General features: G+C 41.0%; 1 protein-coding gene across 1 annotated transcript in view; it reads right to left on the minus strand.

The window, feature by feature from the left end:
- Nucleotides 1–2,196: 2,196 nt before the first annotated feature.
- LOC124143923 (alpha-mannosidase 2-like) overlaps nt 2,197–20,844 on the minus strand; it is a 41,284-nt gene continuing 22,636 nt past the window's right edge. The window contains exons 16-23 of the mRNA XM_048403939.1: nt 20,100–20,199; nt 17,275–17,400; nt 16,707–16,818; nt 16,109–16,251; nt 14,544–14,688; nt 11,938–12,077; nt 7,647–7,934; nt 2,197–5,963 (exon numbers count right to left, since the gene is read on the minus strand). Coding sequence (XP_048259896.1) covers nt 5,811–5,963; nt 7,647–7,934; nt 11,938–12,077; nt 14,544–14,688; nt 16,109–16,251; nt 16,707–16,818; nt 17,275–17,400; nt 20,100–20,199 — 1,207 coding nt within the window. The 3' untranslated portion in view covers nt 2,197–5,810. The remainder of the gene's footprint in view (nt 5,964–7,646; nt 7,935–11,937; nt 12,078–14,543; nt 14,689–16,108; nt 16,252–16,706; nt 16,819–17,274; nt 17,401–20,099; nt 20,200–20,844) is intronic.

The following is a 20,844-nucleotide window of genomic DNA, read 5'->3' on the forward strand; positions in this document are numbered from 1 at the left end:
CTCTCTGGTCCAACCAGTTTCAGCTTCATCCCTTCAGGCAGTCCTCCCTGGTCCAACCAGTTTCAGCTTCATCCCTTCAGCCAGTCCTAACTGGTCCAACCAGTTTCAGCTTCATCCCTTCAGCCAGTCCTTCTTGATCCATCCACTTTCATCTTCATCCCTTCAGCCAGTCCTCTCTGGTCTTACCAGTTTCAGCTTCATCCCGTCAGCCAGTCCTCCCTGATCCATCCAGTTTCATCTTCATCCCTTCAGCCAGTCCTCTCTGGTCCAACCAGTTTCAGCTTCATCCCTTTAGGCAGTCCTCCCTGGTCCAACCAGTTTCAGCTTCATCCCTTCAGGCAGTCCTCCCTGGTCCAACCAGTTTCAGCTTCATCCCTTCAGCCAGTCCTAACTGGTCCAACCAGTTTCAGCTTCATCCCTTCAGCCATTTCAGATAAGTTGACAGATAGAGGACTGAAGACAACACATCATACCAAACTGCACATAGACCTTTGGTCCTTGTGCACTTCAAAAACCCACAAGATATCAGATATGATGATTTATTTATGAAAAATCATAAAAATATATGGTCATACTATCTCAAATTCCATACCCAGCAGAAATCTAACACACTATCATTTCATGATATTCCCTGCATGACAGCAGAGCACTGCTCACATTGTAATTACTCTCCGAGCAACATAATACATTACACAACTGAAGAGACAAAGAGAACATGTACATAACAATGCCAACAAAATCATGACCCATGTTAGTGCCAAATAGATCTAGTGTTCTAGGGCATTTAATTGAGTTACCAAGCAATTTCTTTCTGTGTTTAGGTTTCCATAAACCCCAAAAGATTATGGGTCACACACGTAACTGTTTCCTGATTGACTGATAGGCTGGGCGGGGCTTGTGTTGTTGCATTAGTGCACTGAATGATGCCACTGATTTTGTATTCTTGTTGACAAGATTTTTGTATTGATGTTTAAAGAAATTATTATTGTTGACTTTGAACAGTTCCGTCCAGGTCAACAGGGTTTTATTGTACATGCATAGCTGAATCAAATATGTGATGCCAGGGTAGAAATTACCCTTGTAGCAAAAGAGTCTTGCACACAAAGAATGACTGATCAGAAAACATCCTGTAAATGCCTTTAGCATTGGACTAGCTGGTAAATTTATGGATTTGCTGCTTTCCCGATTTTCTCAAAAATTTTACATGCAATCATTCTAATATTTGGCCTATGTAAAGTAGACACAATGTTGGTGGGATTTAAATTTCAGAATGATTCAATGGCTGACTAGAGCTGGTCATATATGACTCCATAATTAATGAAAGTATGGGGTGGTCCTTAACTTCTTTTGATTAGTATATCTTGGTTAGGCAAGACCACTATGAGTACTTTAGGTACAGGTCTGCCTGTTGCTGTTTAGTTGCTTTCCTCACAAATGTACAGCTATTTACATATTTGTTATCTCCTTGTCACTCCAGCAAAGATAGCATTTCTTCCCGACAAAAATTAACCCCTAAAACGGTGGGCATGCTTCAAACGTACACAAGGCAAAATGCAGTAATAAAGACATTAATTTTTACTTCAAATAGTTATTTCTTTTATAGTTTCCCCCCAGCCTTTGTGTAATTCTCGGATGAAGATCCAGCAAACAAGAAATTAGATTGTCCTGTTCTGGTTAATGCATATTATATTAAACTAAAACATTTCAACATGGAAAAATATAATTGTAATTACAAGTACACATTGTGTACATTCAGTAATGTCACACATGATACCATCTTCCCGAGGCAAGGGCGTTAACTGACTACAAGAGTCCAGTTCCCACCCTTGCCGAACTAGGCTGGAATTTCCAGGCTCAATCGTAGTGCCACCTGTGGCTATTACGAGTCAGGCCCCTTCTATGTCCCTTCTATTGACCAATCAGATTCCATCACTCATACCACTTGCATTTGCTTCAAACAAAATGGCAGTGCCCAGTCGAAACGATCTGATCGATAATCAAGATCTTTCTTGTAATAAAACGGGTCTCATGCTGCGAAGTGCATCAAATCACTTGAGCACCTTGATTAAAAACATGAAAACATTTGAAAATTATCTGACAATTGACAGTACACATGCTTTGCAAATCCTGCAGTCTACCGAAATCTGCACGTTGAAATCCATGTAGTTTGTTACGTGAATTTGATTGGACTATACATAGACCCGTTAGTCCAGCCAAAATGTAACTCCAGAATACCAGCCAAGTTCCGCAAGGGTGGAAACTGGACTTTTATAGTCAGTTAACACCCTTGCCTCGGGAAGATGACATGAGGCATGATCAACCAAACTCATGGTACACGACTCACACATGATGATCAAACAAACACACACATGACCACCAACAATCACTCTAAATATATGTATACATAAATTCACAGTCTAAGTAAAGTCACATAATGAAATGCCCTTTGAATCATGGAGTCTTCTATGAAACTATATCAAATAGTGCCACTTAACATTGCTCTGACCTATTGCTTCACTATAATTACAACTTTGAACCGAGTTCTTCTATTCTCCGGCACTTTTCAGGGACTTCAGTTCACTTTGGTAAAGGAGCTTCATATTGCTATCACAGTGCATTGTGTACAACAAACATCCGTACGAGAGCACAATGGTACACAAATATTCTATCATAAGCATACCTATTTACACTATGATATCAACTGGCAGAGGGTTATAAATCACTGCTCGTAAAGGCCTTTTGCTTTGCTTTTGTTTGCTTATGATTTCATTTTGAAGCATTTTGTATCTTGACTTGAGTTGGCATCACAGCAACCCACAGACATAGATAACCTGTGTGAATTGGATTAATGACACTAGCCTTCTTAACCCATCCAACTTGTGAGATCATTTAGGAGATAAATAGTTCGTTTTGTAAGATTTGCGTGATGTTATGCTGAATGGATGTACGGAAAATTTTCATTTCAAATAAATATAAATATTTATCGACATTGTAACATGAACGTTAATTAAAATCGACAATTAGGAGGAACTAATTTACTGAGCGCATTAGGAACATTAACCTGGGAAAGACACACTGTTACTGGCAATCAAAAACAAGCACAGTTGAAGAAAGGATAATACAACTTGGCATCAGACACTTCACCTATTGTGTAATTGTGATACCAAGAGTTTTCCTGATCAAATGACTGGCATGTTCTAATGAGAAAAACATCCATCCTCATCAATAATGATTGGTCACTGAAACATGAAACTGTCTTGAAATGCCAGACTGCCAGACACCATAATTCATACACGAACAATCACAGGATTTACTTCATCATACAACTAACATGGGACCTGAAACTATTTACTCATCTCCATAGAATTATGATTGGAAAATTTTGGATGTTATATATAGATTTATATTAGCAGACCTCAAAGTTTAATTTTTTACCAAGTAGCCATATGGCTACAAGTATTTTTTCCCAGGTAGCCAGTGGTAAAATTAAGAAGTCAAGCTCATATTGTAGGTAGCCAAAAGAATTTGAAATTATCTTTTATCAAATAACTATTATAATATGTACAAGTTATAGCACTTGTCTTGGAGTTGTATATTAGTCGAAACTGTACTTGTTTTTGTTACTTGTGACTCGAACAATGATGCAATTTATGTTACTAGATTATATAGGTAAGGTATAGCCTTGCTTATCCAAAGAGCATTGTCAATTAAAATAAAGTACTAATTACATTAATACTTATGTCTTTTGGTTCATTGTCGACTTTAGGAGGAATTATTTGCAAGTACAATTAAAGGCAGACTTGTTTTCCAAGATCAGCTGTTATTTATTTTTGTGTCTACAGACGTGTAGCAATAGAATTTAGTCGCCACAAGATATTTTTCAAGGTAGTCATTTGGCTACCTCTGAATTTTAGACAGTAGACAAAATAAAATTTAGGTCGCATTGGCGACCATTTTAGTTGCAACTTTGAGGCCTGATTAGATACTATTTGGTGCATTTCAAAACATATCAAGCAATTGTGAAATACAGCTGTATGTTAACTAGACAGTGATACCTCCAACAGGTGAGTAATAATATTGACATGTAATGACCTGAAATCCAACTGACTTGCAAAATATACAATCATTCCGACAAACTGTAATCAAGTTATGTAAATTGAAAATATATCAGCTAGACAAAATTGATTTCTTTTTTTCAGGTTTTCTTAATCAGTATGTCAAGATCCAAGAGGCTAAAAAATTGAATATTTTTAGGTTCGGGTTTATTTTAGGCTATTTTCCTTTAAAAAATCCTCTTGAAATAATATTATTAAGATAATCAATGTTCTGCCAAGAAACTGAACAAGTGGGAACTGGGTCCTCTTCAGCATAAATAGATGGGGTCATTTTCAAAACTAATCAGGCAGCACTCTGTGAGATCATATGAAGGTTACTGCTGCAGAATCTCCGTCCACAAGTAACGTCAGTGATACGCAGAATGTTTGTATGACATTTATCTCAGATATGACGTATTGTAGCAACAACATCCGATGTCACATACGTAGACTCAACAGCCTGTTTGTGATCACTGCCATTAGCAAGTCTCTTCAAGATACTTGTTCTACAATTAGAATATAGCTTAGTCATTGAATTAAATTTCACATGATTCATACAAAACTGGCATGTTGTAGTATTTTTTCTTAGTTATGGTGCGACCATGTATAGTCATGTAATTTCTCCCCCTTTCCTCGGTCTGTCACCATGGTGACTGTCAGGTGCACCATGGGAAACATTCTTTGATCGCTGACATAACAAGTGGTCAGTGATTCTGCAATACTGGGCTCATTTGAACCAAGCACATCGTTGGCCTATCAGAACCATGACTACTATATCTGCAAAAATGTGTAATCTTGATTCTGATTGGACCATTTGTGACCTTCAGCCAATGAAAGGTGCCGCTTGTAAATTAAGACACTTGAGGCAATGAAAATCAGGACGTTTACATTCAATAATTGAAGCAGCTGTCCGAGTGAAGTAAAATATTTTTGAGGTAGTCAGTTACTCCCATAATTAAATAAAATAAACCCATCCTCGTGAATGTGCTTGATATCAAGTCCCACTGAGCGTACATATTATGAGCCAATCAATGAATTATTGCGAGAATCCTGCTAGGCCACTGCCTCGGCAGAACACTGGATACAAACAAACAGATGTTAACAAGCATGTTTTCATTTAAACAGAGCATTTGAAATTTGATTTGTTTCATTTACTTTTCAAAATGGTTTCTTTGTAAATCTTGAAAATGAAACGGTCTGACAATAACAACGAATTGTAGACTCCTAAAATATTCACAGTGAAAATCACAGAAGTAAACCACTGTGTAGGCAAAATCAGTGGAGATCACAGAGGGGGTGAATAAGGTAAATTTACCACTGTGTGTGGAGGTGAATTGGTGGAGATCACAGATTGCATGAATAAGGTAAATCATTCACTGTGTGAATAAGGTAAGGGGACAAACAAAAATGATTTTCACCTGTTGAAGGAGTAAGCATACACACCGAAACGTGTTCCTTGTAATAAAGAAGATGACATCTATTAATTCTCTTCCTTAAATGTTTTACCGTTTCCTTAACACATATTTTTCAGAATAATTATTTTTCTTTTGTGTTACAATACAATATAGAATAATTTTGTCTCCCCTGTATAATAGTAAACATATTTTTTTTTAAATAAGAAACATAAAATGTTTGGTCCCTAAGAGTACCATTAGTGTATGTAGATATAATCAGAAGATATCACAGTCATTTCACAAATTATTTTGAATAATGCTCTTATCCTAATGACAACTTAAATACTTTCAATTCCATGGGTGGAACATTCATCTCATATGACGTCAGTTTCTTCTTGATCTTCAATCCGTTCAAGTTGGTTTCAAAGGCACTCATGACATTTACATCTTCAAACAGCTTTACACTTGGAGACTCCTGGAAAATAAGGTGGATCTTATTACATGTTACAGATGCTGAGTTTTACATCTGGCTGCGAGTTGGCTGAGAATATTTTACTGTTTCCACTGCAACACACTGACTATTATTGTTACATTATACATTTATATCACACAATTATACAGACATCTCAAATGCGGTTTATATTTGTTCTCTGCATTCCAGTTATCCTTCTCAACACCCTGGAGGGTATACAACCCACTCTGACTGCAGGCTCTACAAATTTTTTACATCCAGCAGAACACTGAACAGGGCTGACATTTTTAATTCACGGAATAAGTTCTGCATACACCCTCCTGCATATTCTACTTACACTCTCCTGCATATTCTACATTCACCAACCTGCACATTCTACATACACCTACCTGCACATTCTACGTACACCCACCTGCATATTCTACATCACCTGCATATTCTACATACACCGAGCTGCATAACCTACAATACATCCACCTGCATATTCTACACACACCCAGCTGCATAACCTACAATACATCCACCTGCATATTCTACACACACCCAGCTGCATAACCTACAATACATCCACCTGCATATTCTACACACACCCAGCTGCATAACCTACAATACATCCACCTGCATATTCTGCATGCACCCACCTGCATAGTCTACATACATCCACCGGCATATTCTACATACATCCACCTGCATATTCTAGACACAATCACCTGCATATTCTACATCACCTGCATATTCTACATTCACCAACCTGCACATTCTACGTACACCCAGCTGCAAATTCTACACACACCCAGCTGCATATTCTCCAATACTTCCACCTGCATATTCTACATACACCCAACTGCATATTCTACATACATCCACCTGCATATTCTACATACATCCACCTGCATAGTCTACATACATCCACCGGCATATTCTACATACATCCACCTGCATATTCTAGACACAATCACCTGCATATTCTACATACATCCACCTGCATATTCTAGACACAATCACCTGCATATTCTACATACATCCACCTGCATATTCTAGACACAATCACCTGCATATTCTACATTCACCAACCTGCACATTCTACGTACACCCACTCGCAGATTCTACATACACCCACATGCATATTCTACACACACCCAGCTGCATATTCTCCAATACATCCACCTGCATATTCTACATACACCCAGCTGCATAACCTACAATACATCTGCCTGTATATTCTGCATACACCCAACTGCATATTCTACATACACCAACCTGCACATTCTGCTTACACCCACCTGCATATTCTAGACACAATCACCTGCATATTCTACATACATCCACCTGCATATTCTACATACATTCACCGGCATATTCTACACACACACCTGCATATTCTATATACATCCACCTGCATATTCTACATACACCCACCTGCATATTCTACATCACCTGCATATTCTACATACACCCACCTGCATATTCTACACCCACCTGCATATTCTACATACACCCACCTGCATATTCTACACTCACCTGCATATTCTACATCACCTGCATATTCTACACTCACCTGCATATTCTACATCACCTGCATATTCTACATTCACCAGCATATTCTACATCACCTGCATATTCTACATCACCTGCATAATCTACATTACCTGCATATTCTACATCACCTGCATATTCTACACTCACCTGAATATTCTGCTCATCTTCCAGGGTCTCCGTGACATCACAGTCCAGCCCAGCCTGGTGGACTATAAGCAAGCTTGTCACTGCCGCAGTGTCATTCACCCTCAGTGTACGCAGGTTGACCAGCCCCAGGGCGGGAGGTAGAGGTTGATGGATTAGAGACAGCTGGGACAGGTATCTGGTACCCAGAGCATCTCCCCCTATGTTGACCACGCCCACTGACAGGGGGTGGAGGAGGGACTGGGACAACAGGTGGCTGGTGGCGGAGGGGAAGCAGGCAGGCACTGGCGGCTGGAATAAAGAAAATGTATATTTAGAAATTTGGAGAACAATCAATGAGCTACAAAAAGTACAGTGTATTATCATATGTGAATGAGTATGGTTTTATGCCATTTTAGTAATATTCAAATGATATCACTGCAGGTAGACTAACATCTAGTCTCTGAAATGAACATATCGTACAGATAAAAAAACAGTTGTTAAATTATCTTAAAAAAAAATAATAAAAAGGAGCCCAGACCCTTGACAAACTTGATATCGAAAGTTATGTTCAAATTGAACTTCTGGAAGAAAATGATATGCTCACACTATTCTGGGGCTGAGTAAACGTACAATCTGGAATTATGAACCAGTTTACATGGGAAAACATATCATTGATATTCTGTGAATGTCTTAAATTTCAGAAACGTATTAGATTAACCCCAAATTAATCTGTTGTATCGTAATAGTGCTCACTTGTGTACATACGGTAGTAAATGACGAAAATATATGTGTGTGCGTGTGTATGTATATGTATTTTATGTGTTAATGATGCACCCATCTATACAAATACTAGCACAATGCATTTGCTCTGAGAATATTCGAGATTTTGTAAATCTTCGGATGTAACTTTAGAGGAAATAAAGAAATTCATTCATTCATTCATCCAAGTCCCCAGCCAGTACTAGCGGTGTTACAACTGATCACAGTGTCAATGTCACCAGTTTGACCAAACATATTCCTGCCATAATAATGCTGTCCGTAAATATTCTTATTGACATAAATATTTGATTAATGATCAACTTGCATTGTGTCTTGTACATGTATATGCAGCTGTGTCAATGGTGTCAACCTCACATATGGAGAGACATCCTAATCAGTGTGATAATCAGATGATAACATTATAAACAATTATAAAGAGAATGGCAGAGCATCCATTGAAAAATATCTTGTGGCAACTTAATTCTATTGCTACACATATGTAGACAAAAATAAATTACAGCTGATCTTGGAAAACTCATCTGCTAATAATTCCTCCTTAAGTCGACAATGAACCGAAATACATATATATCAATTTAATTCGTATTTTAATTGAGTTGACAATGCTCATTGGATAAGCAAGGATATACCTATATAATCTAGTAACATAAATTGCATCATTGCATCAAAAATCAAGTACAGTTTCCACTAATATACAATTCCAAGACTAGTGCTATGACATGTACATATAATAGTTATTTGATAAAAGATAATTTCAAATGCTTTTGGCTACCTACACTGGCTACCTGGAAAAAAATACTTGTAGCCATATGGTAAAAATTTAAACTTTGAGGCCTGTTTCTACTTCACTACTGCAGAAAGTACATTTATTAATGGAGGCAAGCTTAACTTTGACAAAGTATGAATTAGTTGCAATAAGATAATGGAGTATTCTAAATTTAAAACAACCTTAGTTTGGTATCTGGGTAGTTCTAAAAGATCTGACATAATAATTTTCTAGACCAGCTGACTATTCCTATTTACGTTGAGATTTTATAACATCATCAGAGATGGTTAAAATATAATAATATGAAACTCCCTTTTTACTAGAAAGTAAACTTCAAACTAAAAATTGATTGGAACCCTGAATCATATCAGGTTGTGGGAATCAACTTGTCCACTGACCTGAGCAAGATGACTGAAAACAACCTTGAAAACAAATTACTTAAAACATGTCTGATAATTAATAGATGGCTGAAAAGAATTATTACAACACTGCGTAGACCTGTAAGTATCAAATCCCTTGTTTCAAAACTCAATTACCTGTTTCCAAACCCAACTGGGACGTTTCTGAGAGAACTTAACAAAATCTTATTTACATTTCCTTGTTGCGGAAAACCTGATAAAATATAGAGATCAGTCTCATGTAAATCCATTCAGGATAGTGCTAGATGCCATTCTGCTTGAGGAAGTATCTTGTTGCTCTCGCAGTGTGGGCACAGGTGTTATCATGCTGAAACTTGTGGTTGCGGCGATGTGCCAAATGAGGTATGGCGTGTGGTCTCAAGACTTGATTGTTGAACCGAGCTGCTGTGACACCATTGCCTCTCCCTGGACTGATGTTCTGGAAGACCACAGGGCCGACTCTCTGTGCAAGACCAATTCCACACCATGATGCTCGGACCACCCCACGAGTCTCTCTCAACAACACAGGCATCCGAATAATGTTCCCCACGGCGTCGCCAGACTCTCTCTCTCTGCCATCTGCTGTTGAGATACAGTAACGGCTCTGGTCTGAGAAGAGGACTCTTCTCCACTGCTGGTGTCGCCAATGCTGGTGCTGTGTTGCCCACTGAAGAAGGTCCCGGTGATGACGTGGTGTCAGAATGGGTCCTTGGTGTGGCCTGTGACAGTGGAGGTATCTGCTCGTCAATCGTCGACACACTGTGTCCGCACTAATGTGTCACTGGTGTGTCCGCATGGTCTATCGAGCAGTTTCCGCAGCAGTAACAAAGCGATCTTGATGATACTGTCACACAATCTAACGATCCTGACGTCGGATGGTGACCCTTGGTCTTCCACTACGTGGTCGGTCATCTGTAGTGTTGGTGGTCTGGTACCGTTGCTGGAACCTGTATATGGTCCAAATGTGGACTTGAAATGCATTTGCTACATGCCAGGCGGTTTGTCCAGCTTGCAATCGTCCAAGGGCTTGGTGTTGCTGATTTCTTGTCAATCTTGGCACATGGTAGCAATTCAATAACGAATGAATATTATCCGATCTGGGTGGATTTTTATAGGGCAAGAAATGGGGGAACGCATGTGCATTTCAATTTGCACGGAACTCACGTGCATTGGGTTACCATGGTCGTTGCCTTGATGCGTTTGGGCACTCGGTTTTATTGTCATCTGCTTTGTTTTTTTATCATCAAATTTTATTTTTCCAGACAAGGTAATTACCCAGATATTTAAATGACAACTTTTCATGCAATATAACTTGGGGTGATGTTTCTTTTGCAGTTCAGTATATGTGTACAACAGTTCTTGGAAGGATTGTATCACTTCTCTTCATAAATTTTCAATTAATAATTTTGCCAAAATCCTATGAAGATGATATTATTCTTCTATAGTATTCTACTATATTTCTGTTGGAGGTGATCATGTTTTTTGCTACATCTTGTTTGATAGAGGCATTAGTCGGATTATTGATTTTATTAATCAAGATGGAGATTATATATCACTTGCAGTTCGAGGAAATATCTGACATAAAAGTCAACATTAAATAGATACTATGGTATCATACAGGCTATTAAAAATGATTTCAAAACACTTGGCATTGAGAATGTTATACTTTCTCACATTGTGATGATAACCGTAATATTTTAGGCATGTAAATAATTTGTCAAAAATATGACAAAAATCATAACTTGGGGGAGGACAAGCATGATTGAAATCATCTGCATGTCTGTGTTCTGTGGTTTTACCATCTTCCCGAGGCAAAGGAGTTAACTGACTGTAAAAGTCCAGTTTCCACCCTTGCCAAACTAGGTTGCAATTTCTGGGTTCATCAGTGGCTATTGCGAGTTATGTCCCTTCTATGTCCTTCCTATTGACCAATCGGATTCCACCTCTCATATCACTTGCATTTGATTCAAACAAAATAGCGACGCCCAGTCAAGACAATCTGATCGATAATCAAGATTCTTTTTTGTAATAAGGTGGGTCTTACCTCGTGAAGTACATCAAATCTCTTAACCACCTTGATTAAAAACATGAAACATCTGTCGACGCCCATTTAACGGTACACATGCTCTGCAAATCCAATAGACCAAAATCTGCAGGGCAGTCTCCATGTTGTTTATGAACCAAATGTTGATTTCATTCCGCGATTTTGATTGGACTATGTATAGACTCGTTAGTCCAGCCAAAACATATCTCCATAATACCAGCCTAGTTCAGCAAGGGTGGAAACTGACTTTTATAGTCAGTTAACTCCCTTGCCTTGGGAAGATGTGGTTTTACCTGTCCACAATGTAACCACAGCTCCCCTACTTACCCCTGCGTCCAGCTTAGCGCGTGACTTCTCCAGCATCAGGACAAAGTGACTGGGGGTGGGCATGTTGTTCTTGACCCCCTCATTCAGTCCACGCCAGTCCCCCTGCATTAGGCGTCGGTCCAACACCACCTCCAGCCACCCTGACAGGGAGAGAAACCAGGGGGTCAATATGTGGCAACGCTCTGTTATGTTATTGACTTACAACAGTTCTGTGCGTAAGTCAAGGCAGTTCCTGTGTAGGTCACTGTCGGACATTCTTTGTGGAAGCCTAGGTGGCTGTGTGAGTTAGATCGCTGACTTTGTGTGCTGACGATTATCTGCCTCACTCTGGCAGTGTGGGTTCCAATACCAGACGGGACTCAACCCCCCAAAAAGTACGAGAATCTGTACTTTACTCAGAAAGTGTTATCCCAAATATATCATCTGTTACATTTGACCACTTTCTAAATGGCATTGTCTGTTTGTTGGTCACTACAGTTTTGTGAAAAGTCAAATGAAACATTTTATTATCTTAATATATCCAAGGGCTGCTAAACCATCTGTTTTCTCCCTAAATGTAGTCTTATTACACAAACAAACAAACACTATCCCCTGCCATGGGGCACATTAGAATTTTGTTTGTTCATAGTAGTGAATCTAAACAATATTTAGAAAATATGCTCCCGACAAGAGCACTACCCTCAAATTTCCTAAGTTCATCATATTTCAATGGAAACGACAAAAATAAAAAATTCTAAAAATCTCTACATAGCAAAAGGCACTTCTACTAAGCCTGATTGTTAAGTGTACCAAATTTCTGGAAGCTAGGTTGTACGGTTTAGGAAATATGCTCCAGACACGAGCACTACCCTCAAATTTCCTAAGTTTATCATATTTCCATGGAAACGACAAAAATATAAAATTCTAAAAATCTCTAAATAGCAAAAGGCACTTCTACTGAGCCTGATTGTTAAGCGTAAAAAGTTTTGAGAAGCTAGGTTCTACGGTTTAGAAAATATGCTCTGGACAAGAGCAGTACCCTCATATTTCCTAAGTTCATAATATTTCCATGGAAACGACAAAAATATAAAATTCTAAAAATCTCTAAATAGCAAAAGGCACTTCTACTGAGCCTGATTGTTAAGTGTACCAAATTTTGGGAAGCTAGGTTGTACGGTTTAGGAAATATGCTCCCGACAAGAGCACTACCCTCAAATTTCCTAAGTTCATCATATTTCAATGGAAACGACAAAAATAAAAAATTCTAAAAATCTCTAAATAGCAAAAGGCACTTCTACTAAGCCTGATTGGTAAGTGTACCAAGTTTTGTGAAGCTAGGTTGTAGGGTTTAGGAAATATGCTCCGGACAAACAATGATTACAAACGGACAGACGGACGGACGGACGGACGGACGGACATACTGATGGCTATATCCCCCCCGTCATTATATGTCGGGGGGATAAAAAAGATTCCTATAAAACCTTAAGAAGAGACAGGCACTAGGGTCACTTTCTGTCATCTGAAAAAATGATTAAATGTGAAATGAATACACACAAATACACACGGATAAGCTAACTTCAATTGTTTCTGAGAAAAAGTGTCCCAATTGCAGACACTGTGCACTTTGTAAAGTAACATGGATCAAGGGCAGTAACTGTGTACGTCTCAAAACCTGAAAACAGGTAGCAAGGGTAGTTACTCTCATAAAAAATAATTTACGAGAGAGACACAAAAAAGTTAACAGCCACATTACCATCTCATCCTACTGGGTACTCATTCCCGGTGAAGTGAACAGAGGCACATTTTGAACAAAGTCACGTGCCCAAGGAGACGCCACACGTGTTACATGTGCTTCAGTGTGGGGCAGGGCCAAAGCCCTAGAAACTCTCAGGAGTCCAACTATTCTCCATGACCGGCGATACTTAACACCACCTGATTTGTGCCCTGTGCGCTTTTAGATTTCCAAAAATATGCACCTCTTTATGATTCCAACCTGATACGTACATAGAAACCTGCATGATCGAAAATAGATGTTTAAATATTTGAAGGCAAGTGAGGTGAGGTGAAATTGGGTTTAACGTCGCGTCCAAGATTATTGCACTTATATAGCGACGTGCATGCATGTGTGTGTGTGTGTGTGGCTGCTTGTACTAGTCCGGACTGATGCCGATTTATAGTGCTAGCTCACTGAGATACAATGCCGCAGTTTAGCATGAATACCCCACTCAGACACAGTATACTGACTCCGAGCCGACAAGTCCTTGTTTTAGCCCCTTAATGCCGAGCGCCAGACAGGGTAACAACAAGTACCATTTTTTAACGTCTTTTGGTATGACGCGGCCGGGGATCGAACCCTGGACCTTCCGCTCTCCGGGCGGACGCTCTACCACTAGACCACGGAGGCGGTACTGAAGGCAAGTGTTCTAGGAATAGAATTGTGTTGCAGTTTTCGTGGCATTACCGTTTATGTACACGATGGCAGTGTTGCTGGTGTGGTAAGTTTAAATTGGGAATCTATTTGAATAATATTATGGGACAGTACGTAGCTATTTGTAGAGACAAGTCGGTCTATGTGTTACGTGGCTATAGGTTGATCAAGGCTGTGTCTTGGTGAATGTGTTTCTTACCTGGCTCCAAGTTGGCCACCCCGTGCGTCTCTGCGGTCAGGAGGGTGAGGCGGGAACCTAAGCTGTCCTCTATGTAAGCCGCTGTGCTCAGAGGATGGAAGTTGCCCTGCATTGTCAGCTTCGATTGATACTGCTTCCTGTGCATCTGGAACAACAAGGAGCGTTTCGGTGTCAAACTATAATACTGAGTAACGGAATATGTTTAACACTTCAGACAGCAATAATGCAGCCATTAATGCAGCCTGCAGATAAATGAGTCTGAACTAGGTAAACCAGTGATTAAAAGCATGAGCAAACAATGTAGGCACTAATACCAAGTCGCACAGTCTAACCATCTGATATATTTCAGACGATTCTCAAAACAAGCATAGGTTACATTGGACCTATGCTTTACCAAAATATCGATCAATCAAATGCAGCCAATGTTTGTTTGTTTGTAAGTTCTTTAACCCCCAGTCAGCAATAATCCAGCTATATGACGGCAGTCTGTAAATAATCAAGTCTGGACCAGACAATCCAGTGATTGACATCATGAGCATTGATCTCCGCAATTGGGATACGATGACATGCATCAACCAAGTCAGCGAGCCTGGCCACCCAGTCCCGTCAGTCGCCTCTTGTGACAAGCATGCGTTTCTGAAGATCAGTTCTAACCCGGATCTTCACAGGTAAATGCAGCCAATGATGCAGGTTGTAGCATTAATGTTTATTTATCTGACACCCCAATATTAATTTTATAACCAGCCTTTGAATCTTTAGAGCATGGCACATAAAGAGACCCCTGGTTAAGATTTAGCACATTACTTGTGATTGTGTGTAACATCCAAGACCTGGAATCACTTCAGGCTATCCGCCCACATCAAGCTGACCTGCCTGGGGCGGAGTGGGCAAGCGGTCAAAAGCCCCAGCCATGCTAGCAGGCGCTAGGTGCTGAGATTGTTTCACGCTAGTGACCGGGTTGTTATTCAGCCTTGGGACCAACAATGTTTACAGGTCATTACAGTGTTGTCACTACCCCTAGTGTACAGTACATACACCCTTTGGACTCAAAAGAACCCACTCATCCGATGGTAGATGACCAGATGGTGGGAACACGAATACGTATAGACGCCCGAAACCAAAGTGTCAAAACTTGTGCCGTCACCTGGACAAGTGATTTAGTTCGAATGTGCCTCTGTTCACCCAGCAGGGAATGGGTGCCCGATATGTGAGGTGGATGTAAAAACCTTCTAGCGCCGTTAGGCAGCTTGGGTTGTATACTCAGCAGGGAGTTGAGAATGATAACTGGAATGGAAACGGATCTACTGGTCGGGGATAAATAAAACCTGCATTTGAGCAGATACTAGTACCTGGATAAGTGTGGTGTATAAATGTATAGTTTAATTTTGGAAAAATTAATTTAACATGCTGTTACATCACTGAAATACTGTACAAAGCAATCTTAACACAATCAATAGTAAAGGGAAGTAATAAGGGCAACATATAAACAGGGGAGGTAACCTGTGCTGAATGTTTTTGACTTCCAGCAAATCCCAAGTGGGGAGGTGTGTGAGAACACGACTGACCTGGAAGCCATTGAGGTCGGTGCAGATGGAGTGTTCTCTGTTGTAGATGCTGGAGTCCAGTCTCATCACCAGCTCCTTGTTGTCCCAGCGATCACTGTTCAAGTTCACCCGGTTCTCAAGGTGAAGGCCGGCAACAGCTGAACCTGAGACACACAGTTAGGGAGTGAATGTTGTTTTGTGCCACAATCACTAATATCTTAGTTTGAAACTGTACATAGGTGTCCAGGGCAAGCAAATCAGTGCTTGATATCATGAGAATAAATCCATTCTGTCAGGGTAGTCCCACTTACTCAGCCAGGTTCATATTGTAACCATCACCTTGTTATTGTTGCGTGTACTTCCAACAAGTATGGGTTCTTTGGGAGCTATTCTGGAATCATGACAGGGTTCTGACATATTTATATATCGCCATTATTGCAACCTTGCCAAGCATTTTGGAATGAAGCATTATTTCAAAATTTGTTACATGCAGGGATTGTGTTACCAATGTTGCTCCCCCGACCTTCGAGTTTATACACTGTAGCAGAGTGAAGTATTCCTGGCACAGACATCACCGGACCGTCCACCATCTTGGGGGAACTAGGATACTATGTCTTACCTTCTACTTTATACAATGTAGCAGAGTGAAGTATTCCTGGCACAGAGGTGTACACAGCAGACATCACCGGACCGTCCACCATCATCATCTCTGGGTACTCGATGTCCAACTCCTAAAGTTAATTAGTTTAGTTTTTTAAAATAATCTCATCTCAATTCCACTATCCACTCCATATTCAACTCTTAGTTTTATAAGGATGGTAACAGCCTCATGCTTCTCTTTCAGAACAAACACATTGGTCACATAATGTCTCACAAGTTGTCACTAACTTGCAAATGAAACTTTTGATGACCACCAGGGCCCCGTTTCACAAAGCCATCGTAGTGCTAAGATGAACGTAACTCCCATACCTTAACATAGACCTACGTCAGTCATAGCACTAAGATGGCTTTGTGGAATGGGCCACAGGACTGTTTTGCAAGAGCCGGTTCAAATGTAATCAAGGGTTTTTCATAAGATATGTTTGTGTTGTGGGATGATATACTGTTTTCCTTGTGCAAATTTTAAGATTTTCAAATAGCTGTTTTTATTGTGTTACCCATGAGAAAATTTTAGTAACAACACTTACTGTTGCTGGTCCATTGGGCTGGAATGTGTAGGCTCCACTCTTGTCCTTAAACCAGGAGCCTGTGTCATATGTCATCATCTTCAGCTGCACCTCATACATCCAGTCATCTACCTTCCTGTGTACATGCTGAAAACAGTGGAGCAGACGTCACACACACATCCACTTATCTACCTTCCTGTGTACATGCTGAAAACAGTGGAGCAGACGTCACACACACATCCAGTCAACTACCTTCCTGTGTACATGCTGAAAACAGTGGAGCAGACGTCACACGCACATCCAGTCATCTACCTTCCTGTGTACATGCTGAAAACAGTGGAGCAGACGTCACACACACATCCTGTCCTCTACCTTCCTGTGTACATGCTGAAAACAGTGGAGCAGACGTCACACACACATCCATCCAGTCATCTATCTTCCTGTGTACATGCTGAAAACAGTGGAGCAGACGTCACACACACATCCAGTCAACTACCTTCCTGTGTACATGCTGAAAACAGTGGAGCAGACGTCACACACACATCCAGTCATCTACCTTACTGTGTACATGCTGAAAACAGTGGAGCAGATGTCACACACACATCCAGTCAACTACCTTCCTGTGTACATGCTGAAAACAGTGGAGCAGACGTCACACATACATCCAGTCAACTACCTTCCTGTGTACATGCTGAAAACAGTGGAGCAGACGTCACACATACATCCAGTCAACTACCTTCCTGTGTACATGCTGAAAACAGTGGAGCAGACGTCACACATACATCCAGTCATCTACCTTCCTGTGTACATGCTGAAAACAGTGGAGCAGACGTCACACACACATCCACTTATCTACCTTCCTGTGTACATGCTGAAAACAGTGGAGCAGACGTCACACACACATCCAGTCAACTACCTTCCTGTGTACATGCTGAAAACAGTGGAGCAGACGTCACACGCACATCCAGTCATCTACCTTCCTGTGTACATGCTGAAAACAGTGGAGCAGACGTCACACACACATCCTGTCCTCTACCTTCCTGTGTACATGCTGAAAACAGTGGAGCAGACGTCACACACACATCCATCCAGTCATCTATCTTCCTGTGTACATGCTGAAAACAGTGGAGCAGACGTCACACACACATCCAGTCAACTACCTTCCTGTGTACATGCTGAAAACAGTGGAGCAGACGTCACACACACATCCAGTCATCTACCTTCCTGTGTACATGCTGAAAACAGTGGAGCAGACGTCACACATACATCCTGTCCTCTACCTTCCTGTGTACATGCTGAAGACAGTGGAGCAGATGTCACACACCCATCCAGTCAACTACCTTCCTGTGTACATGCTGAAAACAGTGGAGCAGACGTCACACATACATCCAGTCAACTACCTTCCTGTGTACATGCTGAAAACAGTGGAGCAGACATCACACACACATCCAGTCATCTACCTTCCTGTGTACATGCTGAAAACAGTGGAGCAGACGTCACACACACATCCAGTCATCTACCTTCCTGTGTACATGCTGAAAACAGTGAAGCAGACGTCACACACACATCCAGTCATCTACCTTCCTGTGTACATGCTGAAAACAGTGGAGCAGACGTCACACACACATCCAGTCAACTACCTTCCTGTGTACATGCTGAAAACAGTGGAGCAGACGCCACATACACATCCAGTCATCTACCTTCCTGTGTACATGCTGAAAACAGTGGAGCAGACGTCACACACACATCCAGTCATCTACCTTCCCGTGTACATGCTGAAAACAGTGGAGCAGACGTCACACACACATCCAGTCATCTACCTTCCTGTGTACATGCTGAAAACAGTGGAGCAGACGTCACACATACATCCTGTCCTCTACCTTCCTGTGTACATGCTGAAAACAGTGGAGCAGACGTCACACACACATCCAGTCATCTACCTTACTGTGTACATGCTGAAAACAGTGGAGCAGATGTCACACACACATCCAGTCAACTACCTTCCTGTGTACATGCTGAAAACAGTGGAGCAGACGTCACACATACATCCAGTCAACTACCTTCCTGTGTACATGCTGAAAACAGTGGAGCAGACGTCACACACACATCCAGTTGTAGCAGGGCGTGGAGTCATCCCACAGATGACATCCTTACCTTGTCAGCTTGCTGACGGGGTTAACCTCTTTGGTCATGTGGACAAGGCGTCCGACCTCTGATCAGAAGGTCCGTGGTTCGAATCCCATCACGGGACTCGGAAATTTTATGGCCACTAAAATTTGAGCAAAATAAGCCTCAGTACCCTACTATGCGGCCCGGGACGTGCCTTCTGTTGACGGGGGAGTATGTAGCAGGGCGTGGAGTCATCCCACAGATGACATCCTTACCTTGTCAGCTTGCTGACGGGGTTAACCTCTTTGGTCATGTGGACAAGGCGTCCGACCTCTGATCAGAAGGTCCGTGGTTCGAATCCCATCACGGGACTCGGAAATTTTATGGCCGCTACACAGTCATCTACCTTACTGTGTACATGCTGAAAACAGTGGAGCAGATGTCACACATACATCCAGTCCTCTACCTTCCTGTGTACATGCTGAAAACAGTGGAGCAGATGTCACACACACATCCAGTCAACTACCTTCCTGTGTACATGCTGAAAACAGTGGAGCAGACGTCACACATACATCCAGTCAACTACCTTCCTGTGTACATGCTGAAAACAGTGGAGCAGACGTCACACACACATTCAGTCATCTACCTTTCACGATCAACACTCTGCCCTGAAATATGGGCAAAGAATCATTAAAGCGTCTTTCACAATCTGCACTCAGCAAATATGTCTGACTAACCTCAAGGAATCCAGTGCATGGAGAGAAAGACACTCGGTAGTAGCCGTTGTCCAGCTCAAGCACTCTTGGCTGCTGACCAGTGCTGACGCGGAACCGAGATCTGGGCAAATATAAAGCAAACATATAATAACAATGCTTCATACAGAGTGTTGAAGGAGCTAAGTGATCCTTCCCATGTTTAGGAGAAGGTTTTCTGTCTCTGACAATCTGTGAGTGGGATTTGTTTTGTCATGTACTCAGCCACACTGAATCTGTATCTTGCTGGCCTGCAAATAATTTAATCTTAATTATAATAAAATTTTGTTGTTGTTGTTGTTTAACGTCCCACTCACCAATATTTCAGCTACATGATGGCAGTCTGTAAATCATCAAGTCTGAACCAGACAATCCAGTGATTGACATCATGAGCATCAATCCATGCAATTGGGATACAATGACATGAATCAACCAAGTCAGCGAGCCTGACCACCCGATCCCGTTAGTCGCCTCTTACGACAAGCATGAGGTACTGGGGTTGTATTTCATCACAGGGTGAGTGAGTGAATGTAGCTGAATGATGCAGTCAGCAAAACTCCAGCTATTTCACAGCAGTCAGTCAAAACAGTGGTTGATATTATGTGCACGATGAAACACAGTTAACTGAGCCTGAACGTACAGCAGACTTCCTGCACTTCTTACCACAAGCATAGGTTTTTTGTTTTTTTTGTTGTTTAACGCCACCTGATCCTGTTAGTCGCTTCTTACA

The sequence above is a fragment of the Haliotis rufescens genome, unplaced genomic scaffold, assembly GCF_023055435.1.
Source record: "Haliotis rufescens isolate VD_foot unplaced genomic scaffold, xgHalRufe1.0.p SCAF_3, whole genome shotgun sequence".
NCBI lineage: Eukaryota > Metazoa > Mollusca > Gastropoda > Lepetellida > Haliotidae > Haliotis > Haliotis rufescens.